Source organism: Toxotes jaculatrix, chromosome 15 (assembly GCF_017976425.1).
Source record: "Toxotes jaculatrix isolate fToxJac2 chromosome 15, fToxJac2.pri, whole genome shotgun sequence".
NCBI lineage: Eukaryota > Metazoa > Chordata > Actinopteri > Toxotidae > Toxotes > Toxotes jaculatrix.
In genome coordinates, this window is record NC_054408.1 from 21,443,074 (window position 1) to 21,460,640 (window position 17,567).

At 39.5% G+C, this 17,567-nt stretch overlaps 1 protein-coding gene across 1 annotated transcript in view; it reads left to right on the top strand.

Annotated features, from left to right (window-relative positions):
- Positions 1 to 5,198: 5,198 nt before the first annotated feature.
- slc4a3 (solute carrier family 4 member 3) overlaps positions 5,199 to 17,567 on the top strand; it is a 35,754-nt gene continuing 23,385 nt past the window's right edge. Inside the window, exons 1-5 of the mRNA XM_041056594.1 lie at positions 5,199 to 5,499; positions 12,149 to 12,323; positions 12,588 to 12,838; positions 13,067 to 13,254; positions 15,308 to 15,534. Coding sequence (XP_040912528.1) covers positions 5,446 to 5,499; positions 12,149 to 12,323; positions 12,588 to 12,838; positions 13,067 to 13,254; positions 15,308 to 15,534 — 895 coding nt within the window. The 5' untranslated portion in view covers positions 5,199 to 5,445. The remainder of the gene's footprint in view (positions 5,500 to 12,148; positions 12,324 to 12,587; positions 12,839 to 13,066; positions 13,255 to 15,307; positions 15,535 to 17,567) is intronic.

Sequence of the window (17,567 nt, forward strand, 5' to 3'; positions counted from 1 at the left end):
GAGAGTTTTTACATTGTCTTTTTTTCAGAAGACAACAATGGCCTGTGTGGACGATGTTTTAGCAGTGCTGCCTGGTTGTTGTTAGAATTAGTGGTGTTAAAGACTGATGTGTGGTTGAACAAGTTGACTGTGGTTTGCAGTAACTCGTGATCTTACACTCTCCCTCTGCACTCAAAGTGAAACTGTGTCCATGTTTGTCAGTATGAACTGTGAAACTCTGCAAGATGTCTGTGTGCTGATGCCAAGACTAATTCTTGTTCAGTTTTTGATCAAAGTTATGACTCTCCATTTTCTTTGATGCAATAATTATTCCCAGATAATATCATTTACCATCCCATTTACCTGCAGTTTTAGGTTAAGAAAACTACAGTTCCTGTGAATGTAACAATGAACAGAGATCATCACATGAACATAAACCTTGTTAGTCTGTTTGTTTACACTGTGCAGCAAGTGTGTGAACAGACTCCAGCTGAGGGACTGAGTTGCACAAATACGAATGAGCAGGAATATAATAAGAGTAAACAGGAAATAGAATAACAAACATTTAAAAAACTGAAAGAAAATACACTTATACACTGATTTTAAATATAGGGATCGTAAAATTTGAGTTTGCACTCTCTTTTTTTAATGCATTCATTAATTAACAGATTGATTCAATTCAACCATAGAAACAGTATAGTACTTTAGACTAGATCTTTAAAGAAATGCTATTCATCAGTAGATGCATTGGGATCAACATAAAACACCAAAACCAATAATGTAAATAAAGCAGTGAACCAAGCTGAATGCTACAATAGCAGCATTAGCTGTAATCACTGTTATAATACAGTAAGGAGCCCTTTCCTTCAGCTGATTGAATCCCTGCAGCCATCTGGAGGCCACAGGGCAGATAGGAGTTTGGCATCTGCAGCATAATTTGTGAAGTGCCTCACCAAAGCACAGTACCATTAGGCACAAATGATCCACTGTGGTTACTTTTATTAAATGATGGGCAACAAACACAAGGCTGCTGAAAAATAACCACACCAACATCTCAGCATCTGTGCAGCTCTGCACATCAGACAGTTCAGATTTAAGTTAGACGTCTCCTGGTTTGTGTTTAGCTATTAAAAGTTCATCCCTCTCTTTTTCCCATTCACCCTCTGTCTCTATCAGGGGTCTTAGCTTTTATTCAAAGTTGGATTTCATTTAATTCCTAATCTTCTAGTATGTTGTGAGTTAGTCAAAATGTAAGTTATGTTAAAAACAACTTCACTCTGGGTGGTCGTGTAAACAAGTTAATTACACAGTTAATTCATTTGATTGTATAAATGGCTTCTTCATTCACAGCTTTGATGGAAGTGGTGTCATTGTGAGATGTAAACAAAACTAAATCTAGCTGAATGTATTTACTGTTGGTTGACAAAAGATTTAAATACATGTTCAATGACATTACATTGGGTTTGGGGAATTTGCCGTGTTTCTTTAATTTTTCAGCTTAGACCAGATGAGTAATTTATAAGTTGAGAAACCAACTGAGCAGATTTGTTAACAATGAAAATAATTGTTAGTTGCAGCCCCTAAACTAATGATAAACAATTATTAAGTACAAGTGAAGTACTGTAAAATAGACATACTCAGGTAAAGATCAAGTACAGGTAGTTGAGTAAATGTATTTTTCATCTCATGACCTAATATTGTTTCACCTAGTGCATCACTGTACTGTTATTTTTTCATGTTGTACTACCTCATAGTGATTCTACCACTTCTGCTGGAAATGACATATTTAATGTAAAGCTGAAATAGGTTTAATAATTGCTGACATAGTCAAGGAAGCACATAATTGGAACAAGATAGGCACCTTTAGATTGTGCATGCAGGAAAAAAAAAAAAACCCTGAATGCAGCTATTTATAAAGCCAGCTCTTTGGTTAAGAGTTCCACTTCACATAGTAATCTCATTAAATCAAATGTCTGCTGATAAAGACATCTTTCTGGCTCTCTTATCTTCCAAACTAGTTACATTCTTTAGCCATTTGCAGTACTGTTGTTCTTTGTTACTGTTCACTAACTTTTTTTTTAGAAAGAAGTAGCATTTGCTGTCATCATTCATTTTTATGAATCTAATTCTTGTGCTCATGCACAGTATGTTCTGTTTCACCCTCATCATTTGTATCCCTCTCATTCACCAGAGAATTTGTTTGTTGATCTGTGTTGACATTCCTCAGCTGCTCCTGTCCACCCCCCACCCCCCAACCTTAACACTATTAAAATGTCTTACACATGTCAGCGTCCCCTTCACACATTCAAAGGACGAACCATTCAGAGCTCTCTGATTACACAGTTGGGATGAAAGGGTTGGAGGGGTTGGGGGGGGTTGCACTGGATATTACTGTAGCAGTGAGTCAAGTGGTTGTGGGTTGGGTGTGAGCTGGGTCAGCTTTGGCCAAGGTGATTACACACTCCACTGGTGGGGAGTCAGGATGACAGCCTGGCCCTTCAGGCGCAGTGGAATGTAGGGAGGAGCATGTGCAGAGGACATATTTTCCTGTGGCACATTTAAACAGCACAAATATTAGTTAGTGAAAGGGAATGAGATGGTGGGAGTTGGTCAGAGTAGTTGAGTCTATGGCTTTGCAGGCTTAGGCACATTTAAAGGCTGTTTATTGAGCTGTCAGTACACATGTTGTTTGCTTTGTGTCATCCGTTAAGCTACTGTTGTAAGATAATTCTACACGTTAAAGCTAAAAATGCATGATTTTAACTAAAAAATGAGATGTACATGCATGATGCATTAATGGACTGAATAATGTCCATTAATGAACACTTAGCTCTAATTTGTCTACAGCTTCAAAGATGCCAAAACAGCAAAATTATTGCACATAAAGAAATTACAGCTAAATCAGGATAAGGTGGCTACAGTTCTGTATTTATACTCTTAGCACTGACAGAGCTGTAGTGCTACTTGTTTAAGCACAGGAGCACACGTGTGCACTAGTACAGTTAAGCTGTGGCTCGTTTCGAAGGTTTTGTAACCACTGTGGCAAGTTTACATACGTTAGTCAACTATAACTGATCACACAATAAAATGTTACACTGACTTTATGAATAGTTTCATCATGTTGATAATATAACCCAGCAGTCCGCCAAACATCTAAGTAGTATTAGATGATACCATGGAGCGTGGCATTAGGTATTATATACCTATTAAATAATACACCTTAAATGTCAAAATGACAACTCTGATCTGGTGCACTCCAGCAGCACTACACTAGTATTCAGCAACATATCACCTGTAGCGTAATCAAAATCATGCTTCACAGTTGGACCTCAGCTGCCTTCATTTTACACAAGATAAGGAAGGCGCAAAACTTCTTAAAAGAAGCCATTTAAGCATGGCGATGACTAAGAAACCCCACTGTAGCTCGTTCTCAGAGTTGCAGCACAGCATAATAAAACCATATTGTGCACAATAATTGCAGAAGAGCCCAAGAGATACCCCCAAACTGTTCTGCGTACTCATCTCTACAGCGTTCTTTTTGTTTGTGCAGTGCCTTGTGCATAATGTGAGCTATGAGACAGCTGTAAATGTCTCAGAGGGAGCGAGTGAGTCAGCTGAATAAAACTGAGACAGATGTAGAGACTCTTATTGTGACAGTGGGAAAAACAGCAGCTCCAGACAGAGTGGGCCGTTTGGGATTTATCAGCTATGTTCCATCAGTTCCCAGGACTTCTTTATGTCCAGAGAACCTAATAATCAAATGCAGTTTGTTTGTTTAATTCAGTTTGGTATTTTTTGTTTTGCCTCATCATTTCATATATTGCGTCATAAAAATCTTTTCAAAACACAAAACTTTAACTTCTGGCTTCCTCTTAAACATGCATCTAATTGATGCAATAACCTTTTACTATATACTAGCAAATTATCATTTGACCATAAGTAATATAATTAACTGAACAATTCAAGAGTATGAATTGTACAACAGCACAGTAATGCCTGTACATCAGAGAGGGGTTAATAGAATGACACTTTCTAGTATTTCCTGTCAAGTCTTTGGTGGAGTAAATGGCAGTTGTCTCTGCTGGCTTGCCCTCTCCTACACTGCCCAGAATAATTACAGACCAACAATCCTTGGCATGTTTACATAGATGAGAGGCACCTGTTTTCCTCCACGTTAAAACTAAAATAATCACCAGTGTGGTGCCTTCTCTGGTTTGTTTATGCACGTGTCTGTGTTAGTGACTTTCAAATTAGATTGACAATTGAGACATTAAGGAGAGTTAACTAATGTCTGTAGCAGGAGGTGTTACTGGAAAATAATGTGAAGTAAAGACTGAATTTGATAAGAGAAAGGCTAACTCTTTTTTAAATAATAAAAGAAAATAATAAAGACGTATATAGTGGCTAAATATTTGTCTATGAAATAATGTTTACAACAGCCTGTATGGTGGCAACCTGTGGGCTTGGCTAAGACTAGAAACAGGGGGAACCTCTAATAGCTCTTCCATCTTGTTTGTTTAAAAATCATGTAAAAACAAATTTTCTTGTCACCACAGTGTTAGCAGGCATGCAGCAGGTGCTGGTGTGCACACTTTGTCACTTTTGGAATACCAGAAGTAGGAAAGAAGTAGAAAAAAAATAAACAGCAAAGGTAACATGGGTACAACCACAACATCTTCACTTTTTCTGTGTCCAGACAGGGGCTCTGCTTGCATGTCAGCACTCTATCACCATAGCAGCTGATAAAAACACCACACACATACACACACGTGGACCTGAAGACTTATTTATTCCTAAAAAAAACAAAAAGAAATGCACAAATACCATCTTGTGATTGGAAGCAGCAGTGAAATACTGTGATGTAGCAGAGTTAGGTGCTTGATCAATTAAATAATTTAGTGGAATATCTTTGCATAAAGGTAATACAGGTTTTTGCCAAAATTTCTCAAATTTTAAGAAATAAATTGAAACTGGGGGTAGGTGTATGTTTTTCAGCATACAGTGATCATTTACAGTGATTAGACTACATCATGTGTGCTTGGTTAATGCCCATAAATTCCTCAGACTAATTTTGTCTCTCCTGTCCATCTCCTGTCTCCTGCAGGTTATGCCACCCCAAAGGCTTCCTGGATCCCCAGCCGTGAAAGAGAAGGGCTGAGCTCCATTTTCCCCCCAATTTCCTGCTGCTTTGCACCCCATCTTTCCCCCTTCTTCCCTCTTCTGATTATTCCCCCCTCCCAACCTCACTAGTCCCACACGGCACCCACACCTGACCCCTGCCACCCCTGTCATCCTCCACCCGTAGGACTTCTAGTCCAGTCACATAACCTCCCCAGCACCAACACCATACCTAGTGTCTCCTTCTACTTTTGTTCCAGCCACACTAAGCACACACTAAGACTCGCCCACAGTCCTCTGTCCTCTTCAGAGATCTGCTCTTTACCTACTGGCTGCTCGCCAAGTCCCATGGCTACAGGAGGTCATGCCCCTGAGACAGATGTGTTGATCAACCTACAACAGGTAAGAATTATTTTGAGGTGTTTCCTAAGCTTAATTTAGTAAGAAGATGACGCATGAAACATGAAATCAAAATATACACAAAACTATCTTTTGACAAACCCATACATTACCTTGGTGCTCGGTGGTATAATGTATTAAATTTTGCATTTCACATTTATTTAATCAAGAGCTACTCAGGCCTGCCCTGGAGAGGGTCTGTTGTCTTAGGCGAGCAGCCCTCTCAGGAGGTTAACTGTCCACCCCAGTGCTTTGAACAGTGTAACCTTGTGAAAAAGGAAACATCTTTCAGTTTGATTTGAATTGACCTCATTAGACTTAGAGCTCTCACAAGCAACTGAGTGATTAAGAACAATGGTAGAGTCCCTTGAGCAAGTAAAATAACACAGGCTCCTACAGTTGTGCTCTGTGTGTTTTGCCTGATTCAGTTCTGCGTTTACCATTTACATATTTTCTGTAGAAGCCCACTATAACAAAAGAGGGGTGTATTTATTGTTTGTGTATTCCTGATAAATCTGCAAAATCGGTAACCAGTTTGACATTTTTGAAAATATGTCTATTCTCTGAGAGATACTTTAGTGGCATCTGGACTGGATTCAAACAGCAAGTCTATTTGCAATATGAAAGCAAAAAAATATTACAATACAATACAATACACACTGGCTGTGGTGCTGGTTTGCATTGTGGGATGCATTGTGGGATATGGAGGTAAGAGAAGTGATGGAGGCTCAAGAGCACTGCAAGTCTGAAGGATGGAAATATGCAAACGTGGACTGCTGAGAAGTTGAGGAGAACAGCTGGACAGTGAGTGTGTAGCAGATGTTTCTCTGTCAGCTTGTGCAATGGAGTCATGCTCAGTGAGGCAGTAAAAGAGTCCTTCAGAGCTACAGTAGGTGGCCTTTTTAGTAGGGACATTAATGCCAGCAGCTCGACTGGAAACATTGAAAAATGAAGTGAGAAAACGAGTCTTCAGATAACTATGAAATAAGTCTTTAGTGCAGTATTAACTCTGTTCTTAGCTGCAAAATCTCTGACACTCATTTCACTATTTTCACACCAGTCAGCTGCCAAGTAGCTAGTTTATTGCAGTGCTTGTGGATCAGGTAAAATGTGCTATATGCTGTTTATTATATTCTGAAAAATAATATTTGTCGGACATGGTGTTTCCTCTTTTCCCAGATTGTGCGTTATCCAGCTGGATGTGGTATTTCAAAGGGAGGCATTTGGCTATGACAGTTTTCTAACCCATAGGAAAATGCTGCCCTTTGAAACAGCTTGTGCATCATAAATGTCAAAAACAAAGGACGTTTCAGTTCTTTCTTATGGCTTTTTTTTTTTTTTTTTTTTGTAGTAATATGGTAAATGAAATGAATTCGAGTAATCTGTGCCTAATGTTTTAACTTTATCTTCAAAGAGACATCTATTGACAATAAGCAGATTTTACTAAACAGTTTAATAAACAATCAGGTTAAAAATATAGCTACACATTTACAATGACATTTTTTAGAGATGGCCACACTAAAAGAAACAAATAAGAATTAATCCTTGAATCTTTGAAAATCAGGTTGTTTAAGAAGATCGTAGACATAACTACCTGCTGACATGCTAGCCTGCCATACCTCTCCCAGCTTGCTGTCACTTAGCAAGTTAGTTAGGCTCTCCGGCTCTCCATTCCCTCCAAGGTCAGCCCTGCCAACATGGTTTACAAGTGGTGAACAGAACAAACATGTTTGTCAGAGTTCACCAAGGTTAAACTCTACACGGATTTACGTCACCCCTTTGAGGGGATCCACTAATTCCATTAAAATGAATTGATTCTCCCATATAATGCTGCTGTTTCAAATACTGGTGTGGCCAGGTCTTTATTTCTGCAAAGGTTTAGAGGGACAGAATTGGCTCACACAAAGAGATGATGATTATCTGGAGAGAAAAGTGCACTGAAGTGAATTTAAGACTGAATTGTTGCCTGCAGTGTCTCAACACAGGCATGAGTCACACGTGTGTCTGTGGAAAATGGTCATGCCCTGCATAGCAGAGTGCTTTCTAGCTGTTATTCAAGTGAAAGAGATTAGCCTGTGTTCTCAGGGAAAACTAGCTCTGCCAGCTAAGTAGGTGATGTGTCATTAAGCGCAGTGGGGACGGTGTCACCCACAGTGTGCATAGCATATTGTGACACTGGTTAGAAGGAAATAATAGGCTGAATGCTTGGCTACATAAGTGGACCCTCCAATTTCCTACCCTTAATTACTTGTGCACTGGTGTATTTCAAATAAACATACATCCACAGCATCCATGGAGACAGACAGAACAGGTTCTTTGCATCGTTACCTCATATAACCTAACAATGCCGCTCAGAACCATGACAGACTTACTGTTTTAGAATGAGAGAATAGAATATGCTGCATGTCTGAAGAGTTTCACTCGCCTTTGTTTTCTTTAGTAATGGAACAGTTACACTAAACGTTTGCATAGTCTGGTGTCTGTTGAATCTGACTGCTCTTTATTTCTGCTGCCATTGTTTGATATCGACAGTGCAGAGGAGGTAACAAATGATTGTGCTTGTGACACATTTGAGTGCATGTAATGATTGGTCCACATTTAAGGAAATCTTAGTGTTTATTTAAAAAAAAAACATGTTAAGTGATAAGGCAAACATTTTAAAAATAATTGCTCATAAATATTAGTTACCCAGTGAGAAGAAAAGCTAAACACTGATGCTGGTATTTATGTTAGTTGTGGTTTGTTTGTCTGGGAAGTGCGCCAGCTCCTTCAATCAAAGAGACCAGAATGAAGGGAGTGGGAAGCAGTTTTAAATGCTGCTGAATAAAAAGAGCAGGAAGCAACAGAAAGCAGCATACTCTGCAGAGGCAAACAAACTGATTGCATATTTTTCATCAGCCTGAATTTCAATAAATAAGATGATCAGTAAAGAATTTTGTGTTTGACATTTTAAATTGACTCCCTGGGACTATCTATCTATTCAATTGGAATGACCAATTTACAGTATCTGTCTGGAGAACAAACAGTCACACTTACAGACAACACTGACAGACTGTATTAGATTATGTTGATCTGAATGCACCTACCGAGTGTCTAAAGATATTATGTCACATTCATGTTATCTAGGAGTTATCATAATTCATATTCTTTCTCCCTTTCAAACTGCGTTCATGTCAGCATCCGAACTGACAGGAAAACTCCGAAAAAAATTTCTTTAACTCTCCGATATATCCCAGTGGGTGCTTTATACCTCACTTCAGTCAGACTGCCTTTGACTATACTTAAACCCAAATTTGGTGGACATGGTATTATATTGTACATTGCACAGTATTTAATCCTCGCATGAATAATTTAGCAATCTCTGGCTCAACCAGTGTTTTTCTGTTGTTGGTGAATTTCTCTGTTTCAATAAGCATGTTCCTTAAGAAGATCACTAAAACCTTACTCTAACACGAACCAAATTCTTCTTCTTGTCTAAATTTTGGTTGCGTGAGAGAAAGAGAAATAAGCCAAATATACTCTCATTCCAGAGGGATTTCCTCATCGCTAATGTGAGGGCATTAGCGTTCCTGACAAGGCAAACGTGTAACACACACTCCGACACACACACACACACACACACACACACACCATCCTCCATATTAGTCAGCAGCTAATAAATATTTTAATACATCACTCTGGCTCAGCAATCCATTAAATATGAAATATTAACGTTGTAGTACTAGTTGGACAGTTCATGAGAAAAGGTTAGACAGCATGTTTTTACCTGAAGTGCAGCTTGGCTCAGATGCTCAGGCTGTTTTAAACCAAGTGTCCCCTCATAATTGAGTAGAAGTGGCCAAACCAGCCACAGAGCAGTTGAATTTTCATGTATCAAATATCATTGTGTTTGATGTAGATATTAAGAGGACCCACTCTGCTCACTCTGCCATTTTCATTTGAGCTAACGTCAGTGACACTGCTGCTTCTCATTATTACAACAAACAAAATAATAGAGTTGTCTAAACCAGGTCTGAAAGCAAAACTGTTTATAGCAGTTATGAATGGTCACACTAAAAGATACGTGATGAATCATACAAATGCAGATAACAGTGCAATGTTCAGGAGTTTTTACTTAAAATAATTTATAGTGTTGCATTTGGTACATAGGAAATGTGACAGAATTCACTGTGTTAAAAATGAAAGAGAGCTTTTCAAAGATAAAGTCTAACCCTGCTCCATTTCTCACCAGAACTGATGATGTTTTAATTATACTGAATCGATACTCTTGAAGAACTTGATACAGTAGGTAAAGTTTGTGAATACAATTAATCCATGTTATAACCAAGGTCATAACCAAGGTTATGGTTATGGTTCCTTTTCTTCAGGAACACATAACCTTGGTTATGGTTATAGCCCTTTACTAGACGGTATAACTGGTATAACTGTTAGTTTGAAAAGCTTGGATCTGTGAAAAACTTACTGCTTATCTCCTTGATAAAAGGGAGTGGTTTACACAGAACCCAAGGAATGCTTTAAAGGTACACTGTGGGGTTTCTGACCACTAGTGGAGCTATGAGCAATGTTTTTATGAGCAGGTCACTGTTCCCTAGAGCTCTACTTTGTCATGCACAAGCTCACACACGCAAAAGCTCACACAAAAGCACACTGTCCTACTGATGGTGGTGTTAATGCTGAGAAACTTAGAAACTTAGCAATGTACCAGCAATTAGGGATGTAAACAAAACATTTAACAAGAAGATTTGCTGAAAATGCACTAATTTTTGTGAGAAACACTGAATGTAAACAGAATTGTGTGTGTTTACAAAAAGAAGAAAATCCATGACAAGGCTTGAAAAACAGTGAAATTGAAAAAAAAAGTGTTTTATATATTATTTATATTTTAATAGCAAAATCCCTTAGCAATTAAATATGAGTCGGCGCGACATGCTAACCCTGCCTGTCATTTAAAACCACACTAGACCACAGAGCACTATCATAGTAAGATGTGTTTGTTTCAAGCAGTTGGCAAAAAAAATGTTTACATTTATGAAATGTGATTATCCACTAATTTATTAATTACTCCCTCAATGCAAGTGAGGGATGTGCGGGTGGAGGCCAACAGTCATCTGCAAACTCCATTAACTCACGGCTGTCCCATATCTGAGCTGCATTAGCTAAGCCACTGCCTAAAATGAACTGTATTTGAAATCACTGTGCTCCACTGTGTGTCATCTCACTCCTGTTCACATAGTGCCTCCACCACCTGGGCTGGGGTTGCCCTCCTCCTGTGTCCCTCCACCCCAACTGACTTCAAAGCTGACATGAAAGAGTTTTGAGTAAAGCAAAAGCAGGTTTAGAAGACTGTAACATCTTCCTCAGATGATTCCTTCTGGCTTTACATCAGAACTGTTAAATTCAGGGTCTAACACTGATGAACAGTGTTTACAGAATAAGGAAAGGAAATCAGGATGCAAGAGGAGAGGCTGAAATTAATCTGAAAATGGGTTTGGTTTGTTGGAACATTGAGCACCTTAAATAATGAACAATAATTGAACTGGCTGTCCAGTGAAAACAAGGCTTTTACTGCTCACTCAACTTCGAATTCTCCCTTTTATATTCCGTCTGGCTTCATCTGCCTGGGCCTTGTGTAGATAGGTAGCTCAGATCATTAAACGTATCCTGTCCCTTCATCCCACTGGTAATTAGGAAGTAATGGATCCCTGGCACACAGAAGTCTGAGACCACAGAGCTGCAGCCAGAGTGCTAACCATGCCAGCACCAATGTGAGGCGGAGAAAGCGGACGGTCCCAGTGATTTGACCTATCAGAGGTACCAAATGGCTCTGGCAGGACACTCCCTTCAGCTTCCACTGTCTCCAGGGACTGTCGAGTGCATTAGTTCTTTGCTGCTTAGCACTTTGTTGTATTGATTTAACGTCCTCCCTACATGAAGTGAAGGAAATACAGACACCATATGCCTATTCTACTTAAATGGAATAATCTTAAAATACATTTTGACACTTCTCTTATTATAAACAGGGCAAAAGCAGGGTTTTGGCTTGAATGTGGGTGGAAACAATAAAAAGCAATGTTAGAAACAGATTTTATTGCTTGCTGAGTTGCACAATTTTAAGTTGCATGTAGTCTGTTGATGCTGTTTCTCTATAATATAGACATAATGTAGAATTGGTGTTTTGGAACTACCCCATGTTTACTTGTTCTATGTGCATCCGGGATTAGCATTTTATTTTCATGTAGCGTGAATCTGCTCCCTGTGCAGCTGGTATTTCTGATGTCAGAGCCAAGCTGTGTTATGCTAAAGGAATGTCTGATTGGATTACCCATTCAGCTAATACATACAATACAGCAATCAGAGTGGCACAGTTCAAGTAATCACCGAGTTCCAAATCCATGGCACTGGTGATTGCTCTCTTAATGAACAGATGCCCTGCTCATGCAGAGATGATTCATCCTAAATTTTAAGTTCTTTATGAACTGAAAGACCTCTCTTTCACTGATTGTGATTGGTCATATGTGAGAATATCAACCTTTTAGTACCCTTCCACTTTTATCTCTTACAGCTCTTCTCTTGTATTGCCCCTCACCTCACTGATTCTCTCCCTGTTTTCTGTTAAACTGGAAGTGTTTTCTTTCTGTCCGTTCCTCTCCAGGTGAAGGTGGAGGAGGAAGATGAAGAAGGATCTGCGGAGGAACAGGATGAAGAAGAGGAGGAGGAGAACTGGGAGAAGGCGCTGTCTGTGGAGCGCTTTGGAGACATTATCAGTGACTCTGCTTCGACCAGTGGAGACAGGATGGGCCGACACTACACCGAGAAAGACTTTGAGTGTAAACAAAATTTCAGTTTTTACCTTCTAGAATTTTTTTAAATTGATAAAAAAAAATCAAAAAATGATATTTAATAATGTTATGAAGAAGACGATAAGATGCTTCTTAATGCAGTTAACTTACAGAACAGTCGCTTAGTTCCCTCGTATTTTGTACTGTCTTGCTTGCATAGTGTATTATGGTATTTATATGGTCAGTACACATCATTTCTGCATTTTATATTGTGATGTATTTTTGACTTTGTTTTTATTGTTTTTAACACAGATCACAGACACACATTTCACCATACGCACCACCCCTTGTCCACTCACCTGCCCCTGCCCCAGCGTTTACGCAAGAGGGTGCACAGCACGGACAGAAGGCGCAAAAAGAAGCGGAAGAAAAAAAAGACCTCTCTGCCCCCCTCCGATGTTACACCCACCATCCACGAAGTAGATGAGGAAGAGGCGGAGTCTGAGACAGACGGACTCGGGGCGGCTGCCACGCCCACAGAGCTACTTGATATCCAACCAGAGGTAAAATAGGACTGCAGAGCCATAGCATTTCTGTGGTATAAAGGTGGCAAAATAAATTTCCAGAATTTACTTGTTTGTGCCTTATTATCTGCTGTTGAGATGATCAAGGCACGAACATGTTTAAGTGTACTGGCGCAGGATAGGTAGCAGTGGTTTTGGCAGAACTACCAAGTATAACTACATGTAAGCAGATTCCACCCCTCTCACAGATCTTCCTTTTCCTCTCAGTTTAGTTTGGGGAGCCAAGAGGACTTGGAGGAACCCCTTCCGCTCACTACTTTCCACACGGAAAACGAAGAACATCCATTGTCGAGGAAAGCTTCACTCACTCTGATAAAGGGGGCAGCTCATAATGGGGGAATCGCTGTTCTTGGCCAGAGTGAGGAGGTGGATGGGGAGGAAGTGGATTGCAACAGGTAGGCTCTTACACCATCTCAGGTTGTTCTGTTTTTACTGAAGACTCTTCTCTGCTGTCTGCATAGCTTTAGAATGCAAGAAGCAGTGATACATGGGCTACACGATTGATACATCAGCTGAAAGAGGACTTGGGAGACACTGCAATATTATAATACAAGACCAATATTTTCATATTAACAATGGATTAATTGACTATGTGTAATGTGAGAGGAGTCGCTCAAAGTGATGAATTATCGCCTCTGCTGAGCATCTTTCACCTAACTGCTTTGCTTTTGCGAGCCACAAATCTTTGTGTTTGGTTTATCCCTACCACTCCTATTAACCTCATTTCCTGCAGTTATTTTGAGCAAAAACAGCTTTGATAAACTGACTCCACCCTCACCTTCACAGGTGGCAGATTGAGTGAATAGCACATAGTGAACATATCCATTCACAGCAAGGGAAATGTCTGGTTATCTAGCATTTAGAAGTTAGAGGGCCATTTTGCCTTTGGATTTGTTGGAAACCAAACCAGAGCTAAAAGTAGAATGAATATTAGACGTACACTCTCCAGGTTGCTGGGGCAAAGGGCAACTGTTTGCTAACAGGTTTGCCACAAGAACTTGACAAGGTGACAGTATGACAATATGTGTAAGTTCCCAGCTTATTCTGCTGTCACCATGTGGCTAACAAAAACAGAAACACCTGTGCTAGTATAGCAAGTCGAAATGTGTCTGCTGTTTGGTTCTGGGCAGGTGATGTTCAGTGGGTATATTAGAGCATTTTTGCTAAAATCAGCTGCCTGCTGGTTAGAGCAATGGGAGTAAAGTAAATTTGTGGGCCATAAAACTAAAACAATGAGATGGAAAATGCTAAAAAACTCTGTAGCACCCAAGAGAACTGCAGGGTGGGATGATAATTTTCCTTGGGTTCACCATAAGTGACCCCTTTCATGTGTTTTCATTTGATCCACTTGTGATATATTTATAAGAATAGTATTGAATTTGCAGCTTTAAAGGTTTGTAGTCAGTTTATCTAATAGTTAGTCCATTTCACCACAGAGAGTTAACTGGTAGTGTTGCATGAAAGTAGTGGTAAGTTTCCATGGTTACCAGCAGTTTAATATGCCTCATGGACTGGTTTGGTAAAAGACAATGTTTTCTATCATGGCCACCTCTCAGCCAGTCAGAAATGAGTATTTTGGCAGCAGTGGTATAAGAGAGGAACACACGCATACAAAAGCTGGATTGAAGATAGTTTAATATTCAAAGATTTATTTTGCCTTCTAAATTTGGACCTGACCCTGTGCGTCAAATACATACGAGGTAGGTCCTTTTCTGAGCAGCAAAGGACTCGAGCAGCTCAAAACAGGATAGAGCACAGAGTTGTTTCCATTCTTATTACATGCATTTGCTATAACGTTCAGATATATGTGAACTTTACATTAGCAACTCAAGTGTTTTATTACGAACAGGAACAGCATCAAACAAATAATCAATATGTAGAGTTCTTAGAGTTCTTAAGGCATTTATGATCTGCTAATGGCTCCAGCTGAACCCCAGATATGAGAAGACCCATCTGGCCAGCAAACATGCATAACTATCACAATATGAATTATTTGGTGATGGTTTGAATTATGTATGCAGTTTGCTGCAGGGAGGTCAGGGTCTCCATGGTGATTCAGGTATTTGTCTGTGCTAATGCTTGGTTTAGAACAGCACGGAAACACCATCATGCCTGTGCCACGCAATATCGTGTTGTGCTGTGTCTGAGTGAGCACAGCCGTGCATGACTCAGAGGCTCGGAGAGGAGATCCTGGGCTGCTGCTGTGTTGTGAAGCCCCCTGTTGGGGAAATGATGGCAATACAACCAAGAGGCACAGCATAGAGGAAATTTGTTTGGATCTTTTATCTAATTTTTAACCTTTAACATTTTCAACATTTTTGACATCTAAATTGAAACACACTGCTTGGCATCATTTTTTTAAGCTCATATAACGTGGAGCTCATCATAGCAACATCTGATAATCTTTAAAGTTTTCTCACCAGTATCTCCCTCTTTTCTCTTTGTCAGCGTTCCCGCAGAATCAGATCCCTCAAACTCAAACACGACCCGCGGCTGGTTCCGCAGGAAGCCCGTCCACCATCGCCTGCCAGGTGCCCAGCGGAGCAACTACGACCTGCGGGAGCGGATCTGCATTGGCAGTATGACTGCTCTGGAGACTGCCGTCTACCAGCAGGTGCCCACTGACGAGGCTGAGGCCCAGATGTTGGCCAGCGCTGATCTGGATGACATGAAAAGTAAGGAAGATACTGATCAATAAAGTGTTGTCAGGTGATGCACAGTAGCAGGCTTTTGGAAACTATGTTGGAAGATTTCAGCTCTTGGGTGATAGTGGATGATGGATGTGTGTGTAGGCATGCTACAACATGGCCATTTAAAATTACTAAAGATGTTGTTCATTTCTGTGGTTCTTTTGACCAACAGGTCATCATTTGATATCAATCCAGGCTGCAAGTAAAACTGAAACAGCTAATACTGATCAATTAGTCAATTGTCCCATCAACAGAAAATCAAGTGGCAACTGTTTTGATTATCGATTAATCTGGGATTTTTCCAGGAAAATGCTAAACATTCACGTGTTCCAGCATCTCACTTGTGTGATTTAGCTACTTTTCTTTGACTTATTTGAAAATAAAACTAAATATTTTGGAGTTTTTCACCAATTGTTTGACAAAAAAAAGGCAGGTTGAGAAAGTTTTGTTGGATGTTTTTCACTATTTTCTGACAATTTATGGATAGACTACTACTATTAGGCTACAAATCAATCAGTGTGCTCCAGTCCCCCTTTGTACCCTTGGAAGTTTCCTGTCCTGAAGCACCTGATCCACTGCACACTGCTGGAAGATGTGCGTAGAACCCATTTTCTTTTAGAGCTTATCTGTAGGTTCATTTAAAACATCATGAGCAGTTGCGTTGATCTCATCCATACTTCGTTGCAATTTTTTAGGCCAATTTTCTGTTGCTATTTTTGTGAATCAGGCACAGGAAGGCCGTGTGCCCATTCTTAATAATGCCTAAAAAGCGCTTTGCTCAGTTGTGTTACAAACCAGGGAACTGTTGTCATTAAGTGTCAGCAAAAAAACTTTGGGCAGAAACTCTCGATGCAGGGTAGCTCCATATACCCTCTGTACACATATTTAAGTAGCTGACATGGCAGAATAAGTGTTTTGTTGTGCTGTACCAGGCAGATATTCTCGTCAAGCTCCAATGAAATGGCATGAACTCAAAGTACTGTTTCTATTGGTGCCTGCAGTTTACAATACAGTATCATGTTCACTGAGGTATGTAAGTGGTGTCTTGTTATATACCTACTAAATAATTACAAACAAGTATATTCCATTCCATACCGGGTTTTACAATTTACAGGTACACATCTAACACAGAATGTAACCTGCTGCAGTAGTGCAAGATTTAACAGGGAGGTCATGCAGTACCATTGGACTGCATTATATTCAGGGGTGTTTTTTTTTAATATTGTGTGTAATACGTATGTAAAGGAAGGGTGTTTCTAATGTGGGCAAATTATTAGAAACACCTTTCAGTATAATGCTGGTGCTACCATAAGAAAGCAGCTGAATTGTAGAGAAAAATGGGCAAACAGCCCTGTGTGAGACAGAGATGCTGTTTTCAGAGATCTATGGTGTTTTTATCCCTGTACTGCTGGGGCACTTTACTGTTGCCAATGGACTGAAAAACTACCTTTATATTTGTTCACTGCTACTGAGAAATAAAGGCTGTGGAACAGGGTAATGGAAGATGAGTTCCTCTGTTTCTAAATAGACCTTCTGAGATGACTGAGTGTTACTTTTCACCCACACCACAACAACATTGTGGAGGAATCTTTGTGAGGTGTCTTTTTCTAGCTTGGTTGTTATAGATCAGCCTGTGACTGAGCTCTGCCATTTCTCCATCAGACCTCCATGACAGCACCTGATATGATTGCTAGAATATTTATAGCTGCCAAGTCTCTATAGCAGTTAAAGCAGTCATACATGAAGAATGTTTTCATATTGTTCAGCCTGTGTACTTCTTATATTTGTATATATATAATGTATATATATATATATATATATATATATATATATATATATATATATATATATATATATATATATATACATTTTATTTATTTATTTTAATAGTATTTTTCCCCCTTTCCCCTTAAAGCTGGATTCATAATTTAAGGTTCAGTACCCTCTACTGGAAAAGAGAAGTATTACTACACGGTTGTCTAGTCTGCCTTGACAACACATTAAAGGTTTAAAGAAAT